This window comes from Ctenopharyngodon idella, chromosome 15, assembly GCF_019924925.1.
Source record: "Ctenopharyngodon idella isolate HZGC_01 chromosome 15, HZGC01, whole genome shotgun sequence".
NCBI classification, from domain to species: Eukaryota; Metazoa; Chordata; class Actinopteri; order Cypriniformes; family Xenocyprididae; genus Ctenopharyngodon; species Ctenopharyngodon idella.
In genome coordinates, this window is record NC_067234.1 from 4,217,841 (window position 1) to 4,245,757 (window position 27,917).

A 27,917-nucleotide genomic window follows, 5' to 3' on the forward strand; every position below is an offset into this window, starting at 1 on the left:
TAAATGACAGTTAACAGCGACGCAAAGAATTGTGGGCTATCGGCAGCAGCAAAGGATACACCTCATGCATCCTCCGAATTCTTGTGAAAGAAGGGCGCATTCGAAGGTCGTATTCTGAGAGTCCTACTTACTTTTCTGAAATGATACAGCCTCAATGACGTATGCAACCTTCAAATGCGACCTCCGGAGGACGCAGCCTTTGAAATAAGACACAGCTATTGAGTTTACTGCAACAGTGGAGCCATGAACTTCACATACTTTTGAAAATCCAGTGTTTAGTTGACCCTGATAAGCGCTCATTGTCACAGTTGTAAACACGACGACGCGTTCTTCTTCCACGAGGGGGTTTGGCGTCATGGCATTTGTTTCCAGGCTGACCGTTAAAGAACGCGACACACGCGTCTCCTGGACATCCTGTAGAATTCAACCAACCAGATGACGACTTCGAAAATCCTGAAGTGTTTCCAGTTAAGTGTGCCATGCATCAGATGTTCAGCCAACGGTCCGTGGCTGAACGGACTCGTAAATACGAGTTTCCTAGGTAAAAAATTGCACATGAAAGCCCTCTCATGTCAAAACTTGAATGAGATAAGCTCATAATCATGACTTCAGAAGTGGGAATTATCAAATTTCTTATAGCACGGGAAGGCAGCATTAATGACAACAGACATTACCGCAGAGAGTAGTTATTCTGCTAAAATCTGTTTAAAATCTTTAGGTCTTCAGCTCTTCCAATGGAAGGATACCTCTTGATAAAAGTTTTTAAAGGCCTTATTTTATTTGAGTTTTATTTATTTATTTACTTTAGCTCTTATTATATTTAGTCTCATTTATATAATAAGCTTGTTTTTGTAATGTAAATGGACTTATTCAAAGTCCCAGATATTAGTGATGAATGGATTTGTTATGTTATTATGTAGGTTTATTTATAGAATAATAATAACATTTAATTTAATCCATCTCTTATATTAATGTGGTACTATACACTTTATTTGGCCAAGTTTATTTACCAGGTCTCTGCTCCATCTCTAATAGTTCCTTTGCCTGAGGAAGGTTGAATACCCCTGTTTTAAGATCTTACAAGGTTACTGATGTCATATTTTCTTTGTTAACATTAAGTAAAGCCACATTGTAAACATTTTATCACTTTTGTTTTCCCAGGGAATCAAACCCATGTTGCTAGCACCATTCTGTACCAGTTGAGCTTCACTTCACTCAAAGAATAGCTGTTTCAATTGGATGGCTCTCCTTGACCGAGCCGTTTGAAGCAAGAATCGTGTAAGTATTCAAGTCAAACATTAAATACGTTTAAAGGCAAGTTAATTTGAGAGTGAGACAGGCCGGCACAAATCCCAAACAATGAGTCTGAAGGAAGCCGTGCAGATGCAGGGCCACCTAATCAAATTGTATTCATTAAGTCTGTTGAAATGACAGAAGCTTTTACTTCACTTCTATTGGATTACCAGGAATGCAGCTCTCTTATGACAATATGCATTATCGAAACAATCTCTCTCCTCCTCCTTTACTCTCTTTTGCCTCATCCTCATCCTCTCTCTCTCCATCTCCCTGGATGACTTTCTTGGGTTCTCTCTCTCTCTCTCTCTCTCTCTCTCTCTCTCTCTCTCTCTCTCTCTCTTGCGAGCTCCATCTCTCCCCATCTCTCCCTCGCTTTGCAGATGGGATGAGCCTGGGAGGAAGGCAGAGTGCTTTGCCAGTTGTGTGTGAGAGAGGGCAGGAATTCCAACCGTGCGCAAACTATTCCGAGAGCAGCTTCCCTCGTGCACAGGAAATACATCACAAATGTGTTTTCAAGCTATGCTTTGAAGATACCTGCTGAGAGAGGTAAGCTAGGCGAGAGGAAGTTCATTTATGTCTGTGCATGTGGGTTAATGTGGTTGTCACATGTTTGTGTTGATGGAAGTCAGTCACAGTGCTCTCACATTAGTCTTACATTACTGTTGAGTGCACTTTAGAGTGGATATTATGTGCTATTCTATATCATTCATACAGTATGTGGTCTGTCAGTTTTCTGCTTCGGTACATGTCAAATTTCATTGTTGGACTTTATGCAAATCCACTGTCAGTCTCTGTAAGTACATGAAGACTGAATTTCTGAGTCTCGGCCAGATTCTCCCCACCACTGCTAGTTGCTGTTGTTGTTTTCTAAAACTCTCACGTAGGGCCAAGTATCGCAAAGGTTCCAGAATTATATATATGATTATAGAAGAGTTTGTTGCTTGGAGACACATAAGCCTTGTTGCTTTGGCTTCTTTTGGAACTATTTTCATTGGTGGAGGAAAAAGCAACTTGCCAGATATTTCTTTTGAGTTTTTTTAATATTCATTTTTTGTTTATAGAACAGAATCACAGTCATGTTGATACTCACTCTCATTGATATTGCTTAAAATGAGTAGTCTGGCTTGTGACTGGTTAATATAGCTATGACACAAAACACCTGTTCACCATATGCAGTGATTCATAGTGTGTATATGGTGTATTTTTTTTTTTCTCCATTTTTTTATGTCAGAGCCCTTTCCAGTGGAAGGATACCATTATTTATTTATTTTTATTATATTAATCATATTTATTTTATTATTTTTTTTGTTTTATTATTTAGCTCTTTATTTTATATAGGCTCATTTATATAATATTAGCTTGTTTTTGTAATATATCTATTTTTGATGTGGGCTTATTCAGATATTAGTGATTAATGCATTTTATTTTATATTAACTTTATTTTTTAAATGTATCGTTTTCATCCCAGATATTAGTGATGAATGCGTTTTATTTTATTATGTAGGAATATTTATATAATATTAGCTTATGTTTTAATGTATTTCTTTTTTAAATGTGGGCTTACTCAACAAGATATTAGTGATGAATGCATTTTATTTAATTTTTTGTTTTTTATGTTTATTTATATAATATTACATTGTTTTTTAATGTATCTCTTTAAATGTGGGTGTATTCAACATCCCAGAAATTAGTGATGAATGCATTATATTATATTATATTATATTATATTATATTGTAGGTTTATTTATATAATATTAACTTTTTCCTTATTCAGTGTCCGAAATATTTGTGATAAATGCATAATACATATTATATCGTATTATATTATATTATATTATACTTTTTTTTGTAGGTTTATTTATAATAATATACATTTTTTTTGGATTTTCCTTTTAAATCTGGGCTTATTTAACATCTCAAATATTTGTGATGAATGCATTATATATTATATTAATTATATTATATTATATTCTTTTTTTATGTAGGTTATATATATATATATATTTGTATTTCTCTTTAAATGTGGGCTTATTTAACGTCCCAAATATTAGTGATAAATGCATTATATTATACTATATTATATTATATTATATTATATTAGATTAGATTAGATTAGATTTTTGTGGGTTTATTTATACAATTTTAACTTTTTTATGTATTTCTTTTTAAATGTGGGCTTATTCAGTGTCCCAGATATTAGTGATGAATGTACACTGATGCACCTTTTAGAGTTTACTGCATTTAAGACAACTTTTTTTTAGATGCTTTTAATGTCTGACTCACCAAGGCAAGGCAAAAACAATTTAAGCTAGGGAAAAATGTTTTAAAAATCATAATAAATCGTCACAACATGTCAAGCTTACAGCAGAGGAGAATGTAATTGGTTTGTGTCAACATCACCATTGAAGATCTAAGTGAAGTGAGGCGTCTAACGGTTTTGTGATTTGGCAGAGGCCTGCCACGCTCAGGAGAGTTTGCCGAAATCCACGGTGGCACACTTGCCCTCCAAGACCTCGACTGTGTTAGATTTTTTTCTGTCTTGGCACTCCAAGACTCCCACATAATTACATTCTGACAGCACGATGGACAGCACGTCTGCGGCATCCACACCTCCACAGCGTGAACGGATCCAACAGCATTCAGAACCATGGACAGCTCCGCGCAGACACCTACTTAAACATATCCTGACGTGACAAGATAAAAGCAATGTAATTGTGGATGCCTGTAAGGCTGTCGTTATGCAGAGCAGCCCATTCCGTGGCTAATCTCAAACAGGTTGTTGTGTTTGAGAGCCGAGGCTCATGTTGATCTAGCAGACAGAAGGAGGGGGGAGAGGATGACAGGAATCCAGGCGCCTGGCTGTAGCCGTCCCACTCTTCACCAATCTGTCTCTCCTGGGCCTGTGTCCAGCACTGCCCCGGACCTCTGAGCGAGAGTCATTGACCACTGCCATCCACGCTGAACTGTAGCCCAACGTGGAAGTAGATATTGATCAAGGGAATTAGTCTCCTTTGTGGCGCCTACTTTTGTCAGAGCAGATGCAGGTTTGAAACGGAATGGTTCTTGTGATATTGACTATACTAGTTTAGAGTTTTAAAGGGACAGTTCACCAAAAAATTGAAATTCTTATATTCAAATCTGCATGATTTTTTGGAACACAAAATTATTCAAATCAAGTCAAATATACTTGTATAGCGCCTTTTTTACAATGCATGTTTCAGAGCAGCTTTATGGAAAATCGTAATGTTAATGTTTGTTATAAAACGGTTAGTTCCTGTCCTTGATTCTGATTGGTCAATAGCTGTGTTTTATTCACGATAAAACACAGCTATGACTGCTTCACTCAACGGTTCTGTGTATCACTACACAACACCCTTAGCAACCACTTTTAGCAACGTAAACTGTATGTTCTCAATTGATATTGTTCATTGAAGCTTACTGTATTATGTAGAAGAGTATTGTGAGAAAGAGATAGAGTGAGCGAGTTTATTACCTGCATTCAGATTTAGCATTTTCCTTCAGGTCAGTCCTATGTTCATAATAAAAAATCTGTTTAAATGTCCGATGTATTATCTTGTCCTTTTAACAGTTAAGGGGTTTTCCGTGACTGACAGCGCTAGTCAAAGTCAGTTGCGTCTTGTTCCGTGTTCACAACAATTCAGTCTTTTCAATATACAAGTCTTCACTAGTGACTGACACACTCATAAAGACAGTCTTTGCCGCCATCTAATGGCGTAATAATGTAATTTCTGTTGCTGTTCACGGTCAGGGACTATTTTTTTCCGGCGGAAGGAAGGCTTTTAGTGAAAGTTTACTTCATGAAAGTTCCATTGATACATATTTTTGGCTTTAATATTTGTATTGTGTGGTAACCATTTTATAAAAGCAATAAGGTACTCAAAGCTAGTGCTGTATTGTGAATAAGTCACTGCTGAAGGGGTTGCAAGCATTCCGCTTCGAGTCTAACAACGCCCTTCAGCTGTGACTTATTTACGATACAGCACAGCCTCTCATACCTTATTGCTTACTTATATCTTAATATCTTATAGTTGCATTTAGCAGATCATAGGGCAATAATAGAGTTTAGCTACATTTTGTGACAATGCAAGCAATCATGCAGTTGAGATATGTAGCTTAGTATATATCGCCCTATGCAAGTATACTGTATGTATGCGGATAAAGTTGGACATACTTATCTATCTAGCTGGACGATAATAATTATTTGGTAATGTGTATTAGAAATGTTTAAGGCTGGTCTTTATTTTTCTTTCGTTTTTATACCACAGTCTGTGTGAATACTCGATTCTGATTGGCCGGAAGTTAATAATAAAATAAAACGTTAAATGCGCAGGTAGTTCCAGGTCAGTTTAATCACCGTTCTATATTAATGAGCTGAAACGCACACGAACAAGAGACCGTGCTGCGCGCATACAGAAACAGGAACAGAGAAACTTGTTTGTCAACGCTGCCCCGAGACTTTTATTAATAAATTAATTTCGCAACTGAAACGCTACATTATATTACTCCGCAAGGATGTTGTAACATCGCTGTTTTTAAAGTCAGTAAACTCACAGTTTCATTGCTAGTGGAGAGAGGCTGCACAGACAGGTAATTCACACGCGCATCTCTCTCTCTCTCTCTCTCTCTCTCTCTCTCTCTCTCTCTCGATAAGCTAATTCAGTCAAATTCAGTCAAATAAATCTTATAATTTAATCAAATAAATGTAACATTTACCGCACTACTTTATCTCTGTGTCTGCTGGATCTAAGGAGTGGTAGCTGACGAAAATAACCGTCATTTTAGCATTTCCAGTCAGATTTAGCGCTGCAAACATCATTGATCGATTTAACTTGTAAGTGCTGGCAAATGACCATGGCACGTCGTCAATTATTCTAGCTGATATTCTTCAGGTCAACCTAATTATAATCACAAAATCAGTTTGAATGTCCGCTGAGGAAAGGCATATCTTTCTCTTTGTCCTTTCAACAGGTAAGGGGATTTCCCATGACAGTACACGTCAATGCATTTGTAAGTTGCGTCTTAGATGTTGTTAAAAACAATGTCCTTGTTTACAACCTTGTTTCAGTCCCTTTCAAAATAAGTCTTTGCTACTGACTCACTTTAAAGACAGTCTTTGCTTCCATCTAATGATAAAAAAAGCTAAAGGCTACATCAATAATATAACTTTTCAATGAAGTCGTAATCACAATCACCAACGGACCCTTTCTAAATACCAAATACGGCATGTTTTTTGTATAAAATATTATTTCTTGAAAAAATATTTAAATAAACAATAGTAGCCATTATTAAAGTATAAGAAGTTTGTATAATTGGAAATTAACACAAGCAAACAGTTCAGTCAAAAGTACAAAAGAAGCGCTAGTTATAGTAGCCTACGGGATTTCAGTTAAATAAAAATATAAAGTTATGAAACTTAACTTTTCCCTTAGCCAAATCATTTTGCTCTGGAACAAGTAATAAATTAATAAGACCAAAGATTGTACATTTGATGTACCCAAAATTAATTATACCTCATGTTTAACCACTATCTACATAAGAGCCAGAGGTAAATTCCTGAAGTGAATATAAAAGCGGTGCAGAGCAGGGTTTCATAACCCTGGGTAAAAAGCGGTGCTAACCCTGCATCAAAATTACAAGTGTGAAACGCTCCTTTACCCGGGGTTAAAAGCGGTGTTTAGAAAGAAGTTAACCCGGGGTTAAGCGCAGTGTGAAAAGCCCTAAACAGTGAAACGGTTCCCGTGGTGATACTGGTAGAATATTGCATGGCTGGAAAAGGCTCAGAGCCAATCAGATTTGAGAACCAGAACTGTTGTATAAAATTGTTTACTGTACAGCTAGCCATGGATTATCCCTTACTTATTAAGAATACAATTTTTTTACATTAAATTTTTTTTTTTAAAATATATTGAAATAAACATATTAAAATAATTTTTATTATTATTAAATACAGTTTAAGGGGCCATTCACACAGAACACATTTTTCCATTCCACTGTACTGCTTTTCCATGTTTGCCCATTGAGCTCGCATCTTGTGTCTTTTACAGTGTCTCGCGCTTAACCCCCGGGTTATTGTCGTTCTAAACACCCCGGGTAAAGAAGTGTTTCACACTTGTAATTTAGATGCGGGGTTAGCACCGCTTTTTACCCAGGGTTATGAAACCCTGCTCTGGAGCCGCTTTTGTGGTGTTAACTCCGCATTGCAGTGACAAACTTGTACAGTGTGAAACGATGCGGTGTTAGAATGTTACAACTAAATACTTGAAACCGACAACCAATTGTGTGTCTTATATTCACGCACTTTTGGCAGTTACGGAAACACCACACGATGTATAAACAGTCGTTTCTGCGTATGATAGTGAAAATGTCAAACGCCAATGGAAAACGCGACAATTGGAGTGAAGAAAAGAACGTCATTGTTACTTTTGTAGTTCAAAAAGTTCATTCAGAAAAAAAATTGATATTACAGTCAGCAGCAATGTGTGATATGAGGACACACAATGCCTTTATATAAACAGGTCACGTGCTTCGTTTGTCCAGTCAGTGACACTGACACCGCAAATATGCAGATAAGGACTTTATCCCAGGGTTTAGGAATGTGCAGAAAACGGTAGCTTATGAATACCCAGGATTAACTGTCAACCCCGGGTATAGTATGAGCAGTGTGAAACGTGAATAAAGAAAACCCAGGATTCTGTTCACCAGGGGTTTAGAATGACCCAGGGTTAACTATTTCAAGTGTGGAAAGCCCTATGGCGTTCTAAAAACGTGGCGCTCAAGTTAAAATCACTTCAACTTCTAAAAATGAAACGTTCTGTGTGAACCAGCCCTTGAGAGCAGGAACTTTCAAGCTGCATAAAAAGGACAGAAAAGTGCCATAAAAGTAGCATAATATCACTTTATTTCAGTATCCTAAGCAGCCCAATTTTGAATCAGACATTTTGGTTAATTGAACCCAGGTCTGGGAAACTTTCCCAACAGTGTCTGACAAATGTGCAAGTGCCTTTTTTTTTTTTTTTTTGGTCTAGCAAATTTTGCAGTGGTCTTGGCCACCTAGCAGTGTGAATCTGATATACAAAAGCCAGAATTGTTGTTTATGATGCCACAGACATGCACTATTTGCAGTCAACCATGAATGTTTAATTCAGTGACTGAAACTGTCCAGTTAAATAGAGGTAATAGATATAAAATACGCTGTTATGCTGGTCATGTGATCTCAACACAGCGGCTCCCATTAAATGCAGTAACTTTTATTAAGCTACTAAAAGACATGCAGTCTTTTTAGACCTTTTTTTAAAGAACTATTATTATTTTTTATAATATAAATGGTGTTACGATATGTTTAATGTGAATCCTGTGAATAGCTACTTTCATTTCTTCATTCTCAGTACTGCTCAGTCTTGAGATGTGTGTATGCAAATGACTGTACTTTTAATTCCAGCCAAAGAGCTATTGATGGAGAAATAAATGGCTGTGATGTGAAATGGAGGCTTATTGATTTTATTTACCCTTTGCTACAAGGCAAGCATGTTGAGAAGTGTAAGGGTGAGTGATGGCAAAGATAACCAAGTCAGGCATTATACATCACTGGCCACTGGTCTGACCAACCCAGACTGAGTATCCGTGAAAGAGAGAATATCTGATCACTGTGCAGACTGACTGACATATCAGACAGCTAGTGGAGAGAAATCAATAAAAGGAAAGAATTAATTTGTTTGGATCATAAATGGATTTGCTATTGCTTCTTTCATTTGCATTGAATTAATGGCAATCATTTAAGCATGTTAGGAACTTTAAATATTGTGTGTCACTGCCACAGCTGACAATGAGGAATGTCTCATACATTACGTGTAGTAACCTCCATTTTATATTGTACTGAGTAATAATTGTGAGCTGCAACTTCTGCCAGTTTTTCACTTAAACCGCACTCCATGTCAGCTGGGCATGTTTTAGTTATTGGTATCATAAAGACATAATACTTCATTAAGTGTAATGGTAACTTCATAAATTTAGGCCTGAATGCGCCTCTACAAACTTATCATTAAAATTTGATGAATTGTTGGTTCATAAAAGCTTTGTGTTTAATGAGTGGGACATTCCAGACCGTGAGTTATATTTCATAGCAGTCGTCTTACTCTCAGTGAATTAAAAAAGAAAGCTTGGCTACGTCTTGCATGGCGGGAATGTCGCCACTGATAAATTGTGCGTGGCTTTCAGAATTATTCCTTGGATATTGAAGTAATCACATATTGCATGTGTCTTGTTAAATAAATGTTTTGTAATGTCAGAACATGTCTTGACTTTCAGATATCCTTTGAGATATTAAGAAAAATGGGAATTTATCTTGTGGCGAGTCTCGGTTACATTCATAAACTTGTGGTTTTTAAATTTGTAACCACTGACAAAATGTTCCCACAACACAAAAAGGAACTGTACTCTCTTTTATTTAGCACTTGAAATATGAACTTTAGTAACGCCAACTGCTGACCAGTGTTGGGGAAAGTTACTTTTAAAAGTAAACCATTACAATATTGTGTTACTTCCTAAAAAAACAAAAAAACAATTGCATTACTTCATTACATTTTTTTGGAAAGTAATGCATTACATTTCTTTTGCGTTACTTTTTCTCACCTGGGCTGGGCTCGCTTGTTTATTTTTTTAATGACAAAAAAGGTTTTTGGTAAATGTAAAGGTCGTTTCACATACAAAGTTAAACTGTTTTTATTCATTTTGAGGAATACTGAATCTGTTTTTGTGCAAGTGAGATGAGTAAATGTATGCTCACATTTAGTCTAGAGCTATAACCATCATGTTCACACACAGCGCACACAACGTCTCTTCATTTATTCAAGATTTCTCTCAATATGGGGACAGGAGAGCTGTTAGTCAACATTGGAAGACAATGCAACTTGCGTCACTTTTTTGAAAAAGTAACTCAGATATTTTGTTGTAAATTTAAAAGTAATGCATTAATTTACTAGTTACTTTAAAAAAGTAATCTGATTACATTAGTGTTAATTGTAATGCATTAACCCTAACACTGCTGTTGACATTAGAATACTATTTATTTATTTTGTATTTTTGTTTATTTATTTATAAAATTCAACTTACTGTACAACTTACTGTATGTACTTGACAAAAACCTTTAAATTTTTCCTGTCTGACAGTAACCAATGGTGTCATGGCCGCCAACCCAGACCGAGCGAGATGTACTGCCGTCCTAGCTTGGCCTCCACTCCTCATTATCTGTGTCCTGTGGATCCTGTGCACAGACTCAGTGGATGCTCAAGGGCAAGGTAAGAATGAATATTTCTTTATCATTCACGGATGCTTGTTCTTCGAATTTTACAAGCACATGTCAATGCGAATGTTGCAAGACTGTGGTACTGTTACTGCTTTTGTGAAAGTTTGGCCAGATTGGCTAAGATGACTTGTGCTTTGTGTTGTGGAGTGATGATACTAAAGTTTTTAAGGATGATTTTACATTCATTATTCTTAGGCTGAAGGTTGAAGGTCAAGTAAAAGACTTCAGTTCTTTTTTGAGGAATAGATACATGGAAAACCTAGATTTTTGCTACCTTAAATTTAAAAGAATCTGTTGAGTTAGACGTGCCATCAGGATTTTGTTGTACGTCATACTGTCAATTTGTTTCTTATGATACAGCAGCAGGAAAAAAAAAAGTATATGAACCTTTTGGTTTTTACCATATTTTTGAATGTCTTGACAAGCATTTATGGTGAACTAAACATACTTGAATGTAATTTCTATTGAAACTTGTATATCATGTATTTAAATAAATTTTAATTACACATTTGCTATTGTAAAATTTCAGATTAGTATGTTTAGTAAAATATTAGTATTAGTAAAATATATAATCTTTAAATGCAATATCAGATTATAATCATGTACTTTATATGTGCTTTAAAGTATGAAAAAAGATTATTAAAACATAATGATTTAAATTAATTTGACATTAAAGTGCACTTTTTAAAAGTGTACTTAAGTGTGTTAAGAAACATAACCATTAAAGCATACTCTCTTTAAGTACACTTTAGTGTCGTTTTATTGTATTTTTTTTTTTTTAAATATACTCTTAAGATTTGAAGTACACAAGTGTGCATTTAATACATTTAAACACTTCTTTTTCACAAGGGCAGTTTGCTTAAAAAATTAAGACGCAAACAGTGGTGCATTTTCATCTCTTATTGAAAACACTGTGTAAACATTAACGGGACCAAGAAAATTCACATTTATTTGTCAGCAAAAGTCTGCCTGATGATATGTTTTGTGGTTTCTCTGACTTTTGACAGCTCCAGGGCTTTCGTGAAAACTACAGATTATACTTCCGCATTTTTGTATCACTGCCAACCGACAGTCAGATCGACAGAGGGTTATTAACAGAACAGTTATTGTAAGGGTAGGTTTAGCACTGAAAATGTCTACTCTTTAAACAGCATTATGGTGAAAATGGAACACGCTTCCTTACCTGTATGCCACAGCGTTTTGCTTTGGGAGGTTGGGCAGAACTAATGGAACAGCAAATTCTTTCAGTTTTCTTCCCTGTTTGGCCTGAAACATTTTGTTCATGGTCATCCAGTTTGAAAAGTTGACTATAAACACAGAGTTTTTTCAAATTTTTTTTTTTTTTTTTTGTTACGGTGTTCTCTTCATATTTATGATTCTTTGTAGCTTTTAGCCGCTGCCTACAACGTGCTGAATCCGTCACTGGAAACTAGGGATGTCGATTAGTCGATGATTGATTAATTGTTGATAATATATTTAATTGATAAAACTTATCGTTCGTTGATTAAGCAGGTTCGTGCACGTATGTGCTGCTCAACCGCGAAACATGTAATGCAGACACGAGGAAAGATGAAAAAGTCCCTTTAAGACAAGTCATTTCACTCAGCGGCCATCTTTGAAATGCCTCTCGGGCATTCAAGTGTAGCTCCTATCTCTTTGAATGGGAAAACATCAAATTCTTCAAAGCTGTTTGCCAAGCTTTCGATTAAATTTCATATTTGAAATCACCAGTGAAATCTGACAATAACTGTCTCATAAATTTTGTTTCTAAAGGCTCGAATCATGACAAAAAAACTGTATTTTTCAGGCTGGATCAAGCTAATACGCATGCACAGTCCTAAATGCGCGTCTCTTGTGTCTCATTTCGGAGGCGCGCGCCTGACTGTTTCTATAGGAACCGGAGCTTCTAACGGCCGCTGCAGTGACGCGATGACTTTACCAATCGGCGATTGGTTCTTATTTTTGAAGGCAGGACTTATTTCGCCATATTGCACGTTGCACTTTCTCCCATTCAAACGATACGAGTGACGTGTCTTGTGTTATTCTATAGTCTTTGATATTACATAACATTATAAAGAGAACAATATTGTAATAAAACGTGAATTATTTGAGTTTTGTTGTGTTTCATCATTCACAACATGAGTTGCGCATTCTGAATATGAATAGCACGTAACTTAGTTCAAGTTCACTTATACATTCGTGTCATTTTGTGCAGATATAATCTGTAATATTATGTTTATTTTGTATCTGATTAATCTCATATAGGATGCGTTTCTTTGAGTTAAATAATGCGCTAGCAAAGTGCTCCAGTTTACCAGTGTTTATTCAGTGCTTCAGCGCGCGCAGCTCAAACAGCAATGCATGACTAATAATATGATTAAGACTGTCTGTCATATTACATAACATTAATGAGAACACTATTTTAATAAACCATTGTGAATTCGTTGCCGTTAGTTGCCATTAGTTGCTGTTTTCAGCGCGTTGTTCCAGAAGAGCGCGTCCACAACAGGAGCACACATTCTGACAAACATGCATCTGAGGCAGCTTTGGTGACACATTGTATTAGTCGTAATATTTGATTATTCAATGTGTAATTTAATAAATGATCAATCACATTGACTCATTTTACAATCCTACTAGCCCTTTATTTAAACTAATAACCCTTCTCATTCATTTGGTGAGGGACATAACGTTTTGAGCAGCATTTTCACACCCTGTCATGCTGTTGGCCATAAGCCACTGCAGTAGACGCATATGGCAGTATTAAGGCTAACGATTAATCGATTAATTGATCATTCATTTAAATGATGATCGATCATGGAAATTTTTGTAAATTTAGGTTTCCTACTGGAAACCTAAAGTAAGTCACTCCCGCTAAACATTTACTCTTAATTCTTGCACCTGGGAACAATAGAAGTCGACACCATTATGACTAAAAGTTTGCTAAGAAGTATTTCCTACTAAAGCAAGGTGATATTTAACCCTGGTAAGCATACCCATAGCAGACTGGTGGGAGTGGCCCTGGACGACAACATGCCCAGTGTTGAAGTTTTCCTACCTATTTGGTAAAAGGGAAGACAACAGCCTTTTTTTTTCTAGTCAGGTAGCACCGATTTCAAAAATTGTTTTGCCTTTCTACTGTATCGGCAGCAAAGTTTTATTGAAAGCCCATTTTGCCAGTGGTATAGTACCCCCTTTTAATGTTTCTGTAATTTTAGAAAGTAATTAGTAATAAGTAATGCAATACTTTTAGAGAGTGTAATTAGTACAGTAATCTAATTACACTGTTGAAGATGTAATTAGTAGCTAGTAATTAATTACTTTTTTAGAGTAACTTACACAACACGGGGAGCAAGTTATTCTTTATTCTTCAGCAGTGTGTTGGTTTTCCTTGTGAACACATCAGATAGCCTGTATTAGCATATACTCAGTGTCGTTTGTAGGTGATCATCAGCAATGGGATTGCTGCTATCCCAGAAGACATTAACTCTGCTGTTTGACGGCCTACAAGCTGCATGTGAGCATTTTTTTTTTTTCGAAATGAAACTCCTTAAATGACTGGCTGACATTTTATAGCGCCGTTACTTCAAATCTGCTTCATGCCAAAACTCATTTCTCATTCTCTCAAGTAGTTGCACACTTTGGGTTCGGGTCCAGTTTTAATTGGCGTCTCCCAGGGAGACAAGGCCGTGTTGCCCTCTACTGTCAGTTCCTCTGCAGACTACCACCTCTCCAGCAGCCAGGCTTATTTATAGCGGAGCTGGGATCTGCCACACATACACACACAGACCCATTCGCTCATGCAGCTCAGGCTGGAAACAATTTGAGAAGTTCTCCTTTTCCCTTCATTGCCAAGTACCGTGGATGCGTGAACCGCCTCCATCTACAAGGTTAATGCCGGGCCTGCTGTCTTGTAGCTGGGCGGAAAGTTGGAACGGCGCGAGGGTTTAACATTCAGCCCTCATACGAGCAGCGACTGATTAATGGAACTCAACTGTGGCATATGCCAAAGTAAAATATGCAGGAGGGCGATAGAAACAGGCTTGAACGAATGAGTGAGTGAGAGTGAAAAGAAGAACAAGTCAAACATAACGCATAACAAATCCTCTGGGATGTAGTGAAGCTTCACTGGGCAGAATTATTTGACAAAGCTGACATCAGGTTGCGCTGGTAGTTTGTGATGCGTGGCTGAGGGTTTATTTTTAGTGCGAGGTGACTCGTAGAAGAACTCGTCTGCCATGTAATTTTTCTTTTCTGCTTCTCCTATGAGCTTGAATATCTTGCCTGTGTAACTTTAATGTCAGTGAAAGGAGTTTACAATTCAATGGCTTGGAAATCATAATTATTCAAAAGCAACATTTTTCCTTAAATTTTTTTTTTTTTTTTTTATGTTGGGGGTTTCTTCAGCTGTGACAACTTTTGTCTATAAAAAATAAATGTTTTTGCTACTTATTTTTAGATTTTCTTCCTTTTTATACCTGTAAAATATGAAAATAAATAATAGTCATTACATTTTTGAACAACCATCTAAATAAAGAGTGAAATATACATACGATTTAAATATTTCATATGTAAAAATAATGTACACTGCCGATCAAAAGTTTGGGAACTTTGGGAATTTTTTTTTAAAGAAATTAATACTTTTATTCAGCAAGGGCACATTAAATTGATCTAAAGTGACAGTAAAGACTTTTAAAATGTTTCAAAAGTCTTCTCTTGCTAATAAATGCTGTAAAACCATGGAATTCTGAAAAAAATGTATCATGGTTTCTACAAAAATATTAAGCAGCACAACTGTTTTTAACATTCATAATAACAAGTAATGTTTCTTGAGCATCAAATCAGCATATTAGAATGATTTCTGTTGGATCATGTGACTGAAAACTGGAGTAATGATGCTGAAAATTTACCCTTGCATCACAGGAATAAATTACATTTTACAACATATGAAAACAGAAAACTTACTTAAAATTGTAATAATATTTCACAATTTTACTGTTTTTACTGTATTTTTTAATCATATACAGTATCTCACAGAAGTGAGTACACCCCTCACATTTTTGTAAATATTTTATTATATCTTTTCATGTGACAACACTGAAGAAATGATACTTTGCTACAATGTAAAGTAGTGAGTGTACAGCTTGTATAACAGTGTAAATTTGCTGTCCCCTCAAAATAACTCAAAACACAGCCATTAATGTCTAAACCTTGCACTCCTCCACCTTCCGTTTGAGGATGCTCCACAGATGCTCAATAGGGTTTAGGTCTGGAGACATGCTTGTCCAGTCCATCACCTTTACCCTCAGCTTCTTTAGCAAGGCAGTGGTCGTCTTGGAGGTGTGTTTGGGGTCGTTATCATTGGAATACTGCCCAGCGGCCCAGTCTCCGAGGGGAGGGGATCATGCTCTGCTTCAGTATGTCACAGTACATGTTGGCATTCATGGTTCCCTCAATGAACTGTAGCTCCCCAGTGCCGGCAGCACTAATGCAGCCCCAGACCATGACACTCCCACCACCATGCTTGACTGTAGGCAAGACACACTTGTCTTTGTACTCCTCACCTGGTTGCCACCACACATGCTTGACACCATCTGAACCAAATAAGTTTATCTTGGTCTCATCAGACCACATGACATGGTTCCTTAGTCTGCTTGTCTTCAGCAAACTGTTTGCGGGCTTTCTTGTGCATAATCTTTAGAAGAGGCTTCCTTCTGGGACGACAGCCATGCAGACCAATTTGATGCAGTGTGTGGCGTATGGTCTGAGCACTGACAGGCTGACCCCCCACCCCTTCAACCTCTGCAGCAATGCTGGCAGCACTCATACGTCTATTTCCTAAACACAACCTCTGGATATGACGCTGAGCACGTGCACTCAACTTCTTTGGTCGACCATGGCGAGGCCTGTTCTGAGTGGAACCTGTCCTGTTAAACCGCTGTATGGTCTTGGCCACCGTGGTGCAGCTCAGTTTCAGGGTCTCTGCCATATTCTTATAGCTTATGCCATCTTTATGTAGAGCAACAATTCTTTTTTTTAGATCCTCGGAGAGTTCTTTGCCATGAGGTGCCATGTTGAACTTCAAGTGACCAGTATGAGAGAGTGAGAGCGATAACACCAAATTTAACACACCTGCTCCCCATTCACACCTGAGACTTTGTAACACTAACGAATCACATAACACCAGGGAGAGAAAATGGCTAATTGGGCCCAGTTTGGACATTTTCACTTAGAGGCCAGCAGTTTAGACATTAATGGCTGTGTGTTGAGTTATTTTGAGGGGACAGCAAATTTACACTGTTATACAAGCTGTACACTCACTACTTTACATTGTAGCAAAGTGTCATTTCTTCAGTGTTGTCACATGAAAAGATATAATAAAATATTTACAAAAATGTGAGGGGTGTACTCACTTCTGTGAGATACTGTAAATGCCTTCTTGATGAGCATTCGAAAGTTCTTTCAAAAATCGTACAGACCCCAAACTTTTGAATGGTAGTATATATCACATTGGTCTCCTGTAGACTAAGTGAGAAAAGTATTTTAAGGGAGTTTAATTTCTAAAAGTCTACAGGTCAAAAGTTCTCATTTAAATGCCACAAAAAAAGCACAGACTGATGACTGTCAGTAGCAGTCCAGGGTTACAAGGAACAAACTGTGCTTTGCTTTAGTACCACTGAAGTTTACTTTTCCCAGAGAAACTCAATTATAGGTGGAGGGAGAGTAAATCACATTTTTGGCTTTTTGGAAATGACTCCCTGAATCTAATTATTGCTCCATTATCCCAGAAAACAATGTTTCCAGTTTTGTTTATACCTTTTGAGGACATCAGGCAATCAGTTTGAGGCAAATCTCCCATTTGTAGTCGCTGTGGAGGTTTATGTTGGGATGTTCAGCTATGACCGGATTCCTTTATCCGCAGTAGCCGCAAGCTAACTGCATTACAGGACATCCATCTTCGTTACCTGGGCTCTCTGGCTCCACTGTGGCTCTGTGTCAGGTTGCAGCTCTTTACTGGAGGAGAGAATGTAACGCCCCTCGCGTTTGATCTTGGGTCAGTGGAGATGTTTTCTGCTTGTGATCATCAGCATGGATAACGTGCTGAGGGTTTTGATTTTTGATCCGCTGTCTGGAGGCACAGGAGGCTTAACCACACTTTGATGTAATGGAGAGCGGGTGCATTCCTATACTGTAGATGACGGTTGAATGTATTGCATGTGTAGCAAGGTGTTTTGTTTGCTAGAGCACAATTAAAGCTGTCAAAGAGCAACTGAACATTTTTAAAATAGTGGAATACAGTATGTATTTTGTATTTTAAGATGCATTCCTGTGAACACAATATGTTTCATGAAGACATGCACTAATCACTGCACCAAAACTACAGCAATGTGGATATTTTAGCAAATGAATAACAATTTAATTGAACACAAAATAAACACCCACTAAAGTGTAACTAAAGTTTCCATGCTGTTGTGTCTTAGTTTTTGAAAAGCATATTGCAAACATGATAATTTACCAATTTTCCCCACTGATTAAGCCGTCTTTGAAGTTTAAATTGGATTGAGACCTTTAAAACTCATACTAATCCTCACAGCTAATCATACACTAAGTTTTTAATCCTTACTAAAAAAGCAGTCTCTCAGCTGGGCAAACGATTTTGAAATTTTTTTTTTTTTTTGAGTGTGTGGTGCCAGTGCAAAATTTGCCAGTGCTACAATAGATTGTTGTGGGTGGTTGCCCAGGATGTTGCTATGAGGTTTCTAAGTTCTTAGTGTGTTGCTAGGATATTCTGGGTGGTTGCTATGTGGATGCCAAGTCAAATGTTTATACCCTCATGTTTTAATGTTTCAATGATATGTTTTTTTTTTTTTTTTTTTTCATTTTATCATCTTCTGGGGAAAACAGTAAGCCTGATTACTTAGAAAAGTATTATTGACATTTATCCATTTAGGAGACACTTTTATCCAAAACTGCGCTTCCACTGCAGGAACTTGCCCCAGGAACTACACTGTAAAAAAAGAAATCCGTAAAAACTGATAATGTACTGGCAGAAAATTACCAGGACATTATACAGTAATTTTACGGACATTTCCATTAACCCTAAAACACAACGCAATGAAGTTCAAAATTCAAAATACAGGTAAAGCACCTGTACAAAATAAATATGGAAAATTTATACAAATTAATACAGTCCATTGTGCCCTATTTTTATGGATTTATTGTAGAGTGTAGGGACTTTGGTACTCTGTGTGTTTCAACCGCAGGGACCAGGGTCTAAATGAAGTTCTGGTAAAAATTTCCCCCTCAGAAAGTCCCTGCTTACGAGGTACTTTTTCGAAGTTCAGGAACTTTCGGGGGTGGGACTCGGGTGCTGAACATGCTGATTGGTTGAGTGTATGCAGCATTTTGATTGGTTGACTCCACGCAGCATTATATTTCAACCACTGCTTTTAAAAGTGCGTGCAGTAAGAGTTGTCTGCTATTCGAATCAACAACGGAGTTTAAAAAATACGACCGATGGACCAACGACGAGGTTCGGGCTTTTTAAAGCTTATATGCAGATTACGAAATCCAGCGGGAACTGGAAAGTTGCGCACAGTTCTTCGTCACCGGACTAATTTCATAGTACTTCAGACCATGCTAAAAGTGGCTTACAAAATAGGAACAAATACAATTCATCAAAGAGCCAACAAAATTTGCAAAAAAATATGCAATTCCAGGTTCATTAGACAACTAGACTAGGATGCAAACTAGAATAGAAGAGAAATGCAGAGAAGAAATTATTTGATACAAATATTTAAGATATTTTATGTCTGTGACGCAAATGTGGCTTTAGGTGCTTGTTTAAATCACTAAACCACTCTTAGAAGAAAAAGGTTCTATATAGAATCTTAAATTGAATCGATTTTGTAATTAAACACTAGTTGTTTAAATGTGTTCATTTCGAGACAAATTTGCTTTACGCAGTTGTCACTGTCAAGTCAGACACATTTAGACAGTTGTAGCTGTGTTGTTTGGATAGGGTCATTGATTATTTAGCATTTCTGACAGTGCCTGAGTACCTGCATTCACAGGTATGTTGGTGCACTGTCTGCAATGCTGCAAAGTCTGTGATTTATCATTCCTCACCACCATCAGTATACTCTTGTACACTGCTAACAGCTGTCCTACCAGATGTATTCTCTCCCCAGGTCCCTGGGTGAAAACACACACACACACACACACACACACACACACACACACACACACACACACGCGCACACACACACAAACCCTACACACCCATATGTGCCCACACCCAAGCACATATGTAAAAAAAATTCCCCCGTTCTTTCTCTCTATCTTAGCATATCTCTTTTTCTTTTCGTTCCACTTTGTGCTCTGGTAGCCAGCTGCTCCTGGCATTTACGACACCTTCATAAGCCAGTTGTTGTTTATATATGTATACAAGACCATCTGTATCCCTGTCAGCCTTCTTTTACTGCCTGGATGAGCTAGTGGTCCGGAGAGAGGGACCTCCAACAGAATCAGGGCACTGCTGTCCGCCAGCTTTGTGAGCAGAAACTAATGCTATATTAAGTTTCTCAGGACAGAGACACCTTGGCAAAGGAGGAGTCTTATTTTAGTATTATTTGCACACTATAATATATATATATATATATATATATATATATATATATATATATATTATATATATAAGTATATGTATATAAGTATATAAGTATATATATAAGTTTTAATTAGCTTTTACTTTTATATTTTCAGTTTTCTATTTAATTTGTTTAATTTTTAGTGATTTTATGAAATTGTATTAGTTTTTAATTAGTTTTACTTCTTTTTTTTTTTTCTTTTTTTAATATTACTATTTAGTTTTATTAAGTTATTTTTATTTCAGTTTTAGTTTTTAGGTAACACTTTACAATAAAGTTCATTAGTTGGTATTAAGACTAGCCATTTTAGCTAGAAATCCCAGAGAATCCCCTGCTCCCTTACAGGGTTATTATTGCTGAGAAAATATGAAAATAATGTCATTTACTACTCACCCTCATGTCGTTCTACAGCCGTAAGACCTTCGTTCATCTTCCGAACACAAATTAAGATATTGTTGATGAAATCCGATGGCTCAGTGAGGCCTCTATTGAGAGCAAAGCCATTCAGTTAATGTGACTACAGTGGTTCTATCGTAATATTATAAAGCAACAAGAATACTTTTTGTGCGCCAAAAAAACAAAATAAAGACTTTTCAACAATATCTATATGGGCCGATTTCAAAACACTGCTTCAGAGCTTTACGAATCGAATCAGTTAACCCTAACCCTAACCCTAACTGTTTCATATATGTTTTTAGTACCTTTATGGACCTTGAGAGTTTGAATGGCTTTGCTCTCAATAGAGGCATAAGGGTGAGTAATAAATGACATTATTTTCATTTTTGGGTGAACTAACCCTTTAATACAGTTGAAGCTTAAACTCTGGTAATTTTCCTCCAAATACTGACAAAAGTTGGAACTTCGGTGGGACACAAAAGAAGAAACTTATCCGAATGTTATAATTGTGTGCTTGGGACATGGCTTTTAATGGTGAGACTTTTGTTTTGTAATCAGGTTCTCAAAAATTATATAAAAATTTGGATTTAGATTTATCGCCCAAAATATTGGTTATCGGCTTTCAAATATAAAGAATTATCTTAGAACTGTACATTTTTGACATATGGACATCACTTTGACACAGTCACCTCTGATAACAGATTACTCTAAATTGGAATGTAGAAACATACATTTTTCTGTAAAGCTGCTTTGAAACAATATGAATTGTGAAAAACACTATACAAAAAAATGTGAATTGAATTTATTCCATTTTATAGATTCCCATGTGGGCTACACAGTCTTTTTCTTTACTGTAAGCAGACATGTAAAAGGAGCTAGTGAATTGTAATATGCCTGAATGCAGAGGAGCAGTAGAGGTGACAGCACCTCTGTGCACATGACACTGTTCCATCTGTTTATCAGCCCCTGTGGTTTAGTCCAGACCCTCACGTCTGCGATACAACTGCCCGTCAAGGTGAGCTGTCTGCTAAATTGAGCCTGACACAATAACCTTTAACACAAAACAACTCGTTCAAAAGCTGTCTCATAATCACAAACTTAAAATTCTGACATGACATCTCTTTAATTTTTGGGTCATTCCAACAGTTTGGTGGATTCTATGTCCCAATGAAACAATACTGAATATTTTACATAATATGTTAATCAACTTTAATGCCACATGGTATCCCATGCATTGATTTACCCCAGTTAACACAAATTCATAAGGATTAGTACCTAAGAATAGAAATAAGATTAGTCTACCCTGTTACATTGGTGCTATTTTCCCTTTAAAATCTTAAGCGTATGCCCAAAATCACATGACTTGCTAGAAGTGACAGTTTTCTTGGAGAGAATATAACTCCAAGAACAACATAAAGTATCAGTCAGTTTATATTAGACATGAAAATGTTTATTTTTCTTCCTAAATGTTAATCTTCTAGAGTGTTGTTCTTTCCTAGCTAGTAATCAGATTTTTTAGCTTAAAGTATCCACCCTGTTACACATTGCATTGAAAAAAAATTCCTATAATGTTAATGTAAAATATATAGTCAGGATTATTAGGTTATACTAGACTGAGCTTGACCAGTGTGTTTTTATGATTGACAGACATTTTCTCTGACAAAACTAAAAAACAAACAAACAAACAAAGCAAAACTGAATTTTAAAAATGTTTTCAGCAAACCTACTCGGGCCAGAATCCACCAAACTGTATATCCCATTTGACACTCTTAAATGGGCAAAATGCCTTTGCAAAAAAAACAAACAACAACAACAAAAAAACACCATTCTGACATGTAAGGATGTGCCCAAAGCCTAAATCCAAAGGCACAGAAAATGAAAAACGCATTCTACGGAGCCCCAAAAAGGACATGGTTAGGCATGCTGCCGTAGTCAGTTACATTACAGTAACTGATCCTGAGACTAATATCTTGTCTTGTAAAATGTGTGGTCAGTACCTGCCGCTCCCCATACACAGAGTACGCGTGATCATGAATTGGAAAGTGAAAGTAAATAACAAGCCCGTATTCAAATGCGATTTCAATACACCACGTATTTATAGCGGCTTTCTGATACCCGCAAATTATATCATTGTGAGAGAAAGCAAAAGCATTGAAACATATTTTCCTCCTATCTCATTTTTTTTCCATCACCATGTCCCTTTAGGGGCTCTGTAGAAAGCGTCATTTCCTTTCTGAACATAGTATTCGACTTTGGTCACATCCCTACTGACAGGTATATTCTTGATTTCCTGATCCTAAAATGGAGTTTTGAGTGCTAAAGAGTTTGCATGGTTAAAAATAGTTATTTAAGAATCGACTTTGTCTGCCACACTGCTTTAGAAAAAAAAAAAAACTTGCATGAGAGGTGCTGAAACAGACTTTTTTTTTGTGGTGTGGATGTCCCAATTTCCAGCACTTTTTGACAGATCTGGGATCAGTGTGACATAAAGTGTTGCTGCTCAAAGCTGTGGAAAGTGGAATAAGGATGTGTATGAAACTATCATTCACAATGACTGATTTAAGGCTGCATTGATGTTTTAAAAAATACATTTTTTACTCGTAGGTTTTAAACTCACAAAATAGAAAGAGAGCCTTATACAATGGTTGCTGGTTGCACACACACACACACACACACACACACACACACACACACACGTCATCATTACTCACACTTATGTCGTCCTGAATTACCTTTTTTTTTCTTCTGCAAAACAGATGTATTCTGAGATAGGCTACATCTCAGTGTTTTTCCCCATACACTGAAAGTCAATGGGGTCCAAAGTAACATGGCTGGAAAAGTCAGGTTCTATATAGAATCCTAAGGTTCTTGACTCAATTTTAGTACCAAAAAAGAAGCTGTCTTATTCGCGATTTCAAACATATTCTCAAAACTATCATTTGCTGAATGTACTGGGAAATGAGCTCTGACGAGGACAGTGATGATAGCATAAAACATCTGCTCAAACTGAGCCCTTCCAAGCTCCAAAAGGTAACAAAACATGCTTTATTTTATTCTTCTGTATTGGTTATTCTAATATTAGGGGAGTTTTATATTATCGCGACAGGTGGAGATCGATGCGTGTTAAATATAAAGCCGGGTCGCTAAAGACCCGAATATGTAAGAATGATTGATGAAACATTCATGCATTTAAGGGTTAAATATGTCTTTAGTACCCTTCTGGATCTTGAGAGGTTCAGTGACATTGCTGGCAATAGAGGCTTCACTGAGCCATCGGATTTCATCAAAAATATCTTAATTTGTGTTCCGAAGATGAACGAAGGTCTTACGGGTGGAGAACGACATGAGGGTGAGTAACTAATGACATAATTTTCCATTTTTGGGTGAACTAACCCTTTAAAAGAAAATGTATGATTATATACAATTGTTTTTTGATTGCATTTGTGGGCAGTTATCATAATAAGTGCCTTCCCTAAAACTGCACTTGACTGCAATCAAAAACACAGACCCTTGCAAATTCTCTTCAAGAACAGTAATTGGAGTACTTCGTATTCATTACGTTTCTCCACCATGCAGAACATTGTTCTGTATTGGCATGAAGTATGTGTCAAAAATTGCTATTGCTGCCACAAAGCAAAACCTCTAAGCAGACTTTTACTCATCTTTGGATGATTTTGAGAATTCATCACTGAAATGGCTCACAGTCAGCCATTAGACGGTGGCCCGTGCCATTTTTTACGAGATAAATGGAAGGCTGATGGATTTCAGAGCGAGGAACTGCTGAGCAATAGCAATTCAAAACAATCCGGAGTGAAAAACTCTGGACCCACGTTTGTCGTTCTGCACGGGTCAATTTGTAAAGTGTAGTGCTCTAGAGATATTAATGCCAGACAGAGACATGCCTCCGTGTGTCTGCTATACTGATGGCTTTGCAATACCAATACATCTCAACTTAAAAATCTTTCTCTCACAATAGAAGGATAAAGGCTAGAAGAATGTCTGTTTATCATCACAAATGGCTATTTGTTTTTCTCTGAGCTTAGATCCCTTTCGTTCCCCATGGACCGCGAGTCATATTAACACAACGCATGAGAAATCTCTTGGAGATTTTCAGATAACTGGCCATCTGTAGTAGGAATATGAGCCACTGAATTCAGCTTAATCCCACACATAACCCAACATTAAGCAGACAGTCATTGATGTTTAAGAAAGCAACACAACTTTAAGAACAAAGGCTAAATTGGAAGAGGATACTTGTGTAATTTAATGTATTATTTTGCTGTGTGAATTTTCAAAATAGCTCCTTTCAACAGTAAAAAGATGCAAATTTTATAAGTTTTATTTATTTTAAATTTTAATTCCATCCATCCATTCATAGATAGAATGGTAAATTAAATTATTCCTATAATTTATGCTTTCAGTTCTATCAAAATGCTTTCAGAGTATGTTTATACACACTACTGTGGAACTTTCCTGAACCATGAAACTCTCCACAGCAGTCGACTCTCGGTGCCCAGCTGTGACGGGCCACTGCCTGCTACCTCGCTAATAGTGTTTGTGTTTCGGTAATTACTGAGAATAAATGGATGGAAAGGTCTGGAGAACAAGTACATTTTGGCAAAGGGCAGGCAATGTTTTTAAGCTCCTGCGTCAGAGAGTACGGGTTGTCATCCAGATTGATTCTATTAGCTGCTGTGTTTTTCATGCTCTCGGTGGGCAGGTGTCAAGACACGACTGGAAGAGACAATGAAGAGGAATCGTACCACCGGCATTGAAGTGTCATTCCGTATTCACCTCATGTTGTCTTTGCCTTCCAGCCGGTTCTATTCTCTTGCACCTATATTTTATGAATGAATTTAAAGCATGCATTTAAGATAACAGTACAAATCTTAAAACTATCAAATGCATGGTTGTAAGTAATATGTGTATTGTGCTTAGTTCAGTTTATACATTGGTGCAACAAAACGTTCCTTAAAAAGGATTTTTGATGTTTAAAGGCAACTAACACTTATAAATGTTTTCTATTTTGTTTAATTTTTTGAATAGACAGTAATTTTCAGGTATGAAATGCTTATGAAGCACAAATGAAGGAAGTCTAAGTAACTGAGGCCCTCTAGTGGCAATTCATGGAAACAAATTGGCTACTGGCTTGTAGTGTGCACTTTACTCATTCCATCATTCTAATTATTGTGATATAATGAACCTTACTCATGAATGAGCAGATTTGCTTATTCTGTGACGTTATTGGATAGTAAATTGTCGACTCGATGCACAATTGAGAAGCGGATACGGTATATAATTGTGTATTGTTTGCCTACTCTGATTTCTCCAATCTCCATATTTGGACCTTTTACTTTTACTGATTTTGTATATTGTAGTTGTAAAGAAAGGGACACATGAGTGGTTACTATAATTATTCTCACTTATGTAAAGCCATAATAAATTAATAATTCCTGTCTTTTAAAGTAAACAATACGGGAAGTTATTTTAAGGGCGCCTGTTATTGGCACCTAAAAAGTTACTGATTTATTTCAGTAACTATAACTGTAGAAACTGTTATTTTGGCAGAAAATATGATTATAACGCATGCTATTTTTTTTTATGAGTGAGAACTGTTTGTAGACGTAATTTCTGAAGCTCCGCCTATAAAATTAAGTTACCTAAGAACACGACAGGGATTAGCGGGAAGCACGGTAAGAACGATGTTGGTTAGGCTATAAACACCGTAGCGACTATACTTATGATTTAAATGCAATATTTGGAGTTTGGGTTATGTGTAGGCTAGACCTGACAAAATGTTTTTACCTCAGAAAGAATAGTCAGGCACGTTACGACAGTTTAAAACGGCATGAATGTTATTTCGAGCAGGTCAGCCCTTACAAATGTGTACCATGGTAAGCTACTATAGTTTTAAACAAAATAACAGTAACAAAAATTATAGTTACTTCAGTAATACAGGTGTAAATGAGTTATGTGGAAGTTAAAATCAATCGAAATGACAGAACTATTCTGAAAGCTTTACACTTTTTGAAAGATATCACATATTAATAATGATCTTACGGTAGTAACGATTGTATTTGGGAGGGAAATTGTGATTACCCGACTAATTGTATAAACCATGTTTTATCAAAGTGCCAACAGAAACACACTGTACAATAAGCAGTGCATTTCCCGTGTTTAACACTAAGTGGCGCTATTGACACCTTTTTACTAGAAACGCACAGCAACTCCCAAGACAAAGCACTGTGACAGCTGAAAGAAACACTACCATAAAACGTACAAAATAAATAAATAATTAATTAATTAAATAATTTTGCTTTACTTTTCACTTTTGGTTCCTTGTTCTTTGTGTGTTGTAAACTAATACCTTCTATGATAAATGCAAACAAATTATTCACTGTTCTAGTCAGTGATCCATCCATTTTTGTGTTTTGTTTGACTAATGGAGTGGTCGGGTCTATATTTTTTTCAATTCTTATTTTTTTCCCCCGTCTCTCACTTGAAATTTGGCTCCTTCTGAAATTGCTTCTGTGCTCAAGCTACCATATGATATATGGTTCAGAGTGTAACGGGTCTTGTCTGTCATCGCCAGACTTCATAAAGCAGACATACTGCGAGAAACATAACCCAGAGCTGCCACAAATGACTTTACAGCCACGTTTACGAGGTACTGTTTGGGCCAGTCGTTGAAGATGTCTGCCCTCATTCCTCCGTAGGGATGACCTTGTTGTCATTGAACCGGAGAGGTGGCACATGATACGGACAGCAAATCTTACACGGTGTCATACTTGTCACTTCCTGGGTTCATGAAACATTATTGAAGCTTGCAGCTTTTCATAGCCCTGTGCAGAGCAACCAAGCAGACTTTTGCATCACGCTGCAAGCCCCATTGACTCCTTCCCTTTCGTGTCTAATGCCAGGCTTGTCTTTAATAGGAATGCTGATGATCTCCATTTCCATATAAATGAAAGGAATGGAGTGTATGCTCACTCAAAAGGAATATCTGTTGGTTGGAAAATACTTCTTTTTGATGACCTTGAAAAAAACAAGATGGCTGATAGTTAATGTGCACCTTTCACTTCAACAGAGACAATTCCACATCGCATTGAAGGGGAATATTATTTTTGTAATTGCGCTCTTGAGGATCTTGCTTTGCACCCCTGTGGCCATGCAATTTTCCCACTTTCTTGTAATTTGATGGCTCATTCGTTGGAGATGCAATTGCTTTTTGAAACCGAAATGGGGTGAGTTTC

The 27,917-nt window shown here is 36.8% G+C and overlaps 1 protein-coding gene across 9 annotated transcripts in view; it reads left to right on the forward strand.

The window, feature by feature from the left end:
- The first annotated feature begins 1,670 nt into the window (after positions 1-1,670).
- Positions 1,671-27,917, forward strand: part of robo2 (roundabout, axon guidance receptor, homolog 2 (Drosophila)) — a 502,406-nt gene continuing 476,159 nt past the window's right edge. For 8 of the 9 annotated variants that reach the window (XM_051864123.1, XM_051864120.1, XM_051864116.1 and 5 more), the window contains exons 1-2: positions 1,677-1,842; positions 10,482-10,610. In XM_051864123.1, the coding sequence (XP_051720083.1) occupies positions 10,496-10,610 (115 nt within the window). In that variant the 5' untranslated portion in view covers positions 1,677-1,842; positions 10,482-10,495. Of the gene's footprint in view, positions 1,843-10,481; positions 10,611-27,917 lie in introns of all 9 variants that reach the window. The other variant, XM_051864113.1, reaches the window with a different exon arrangement.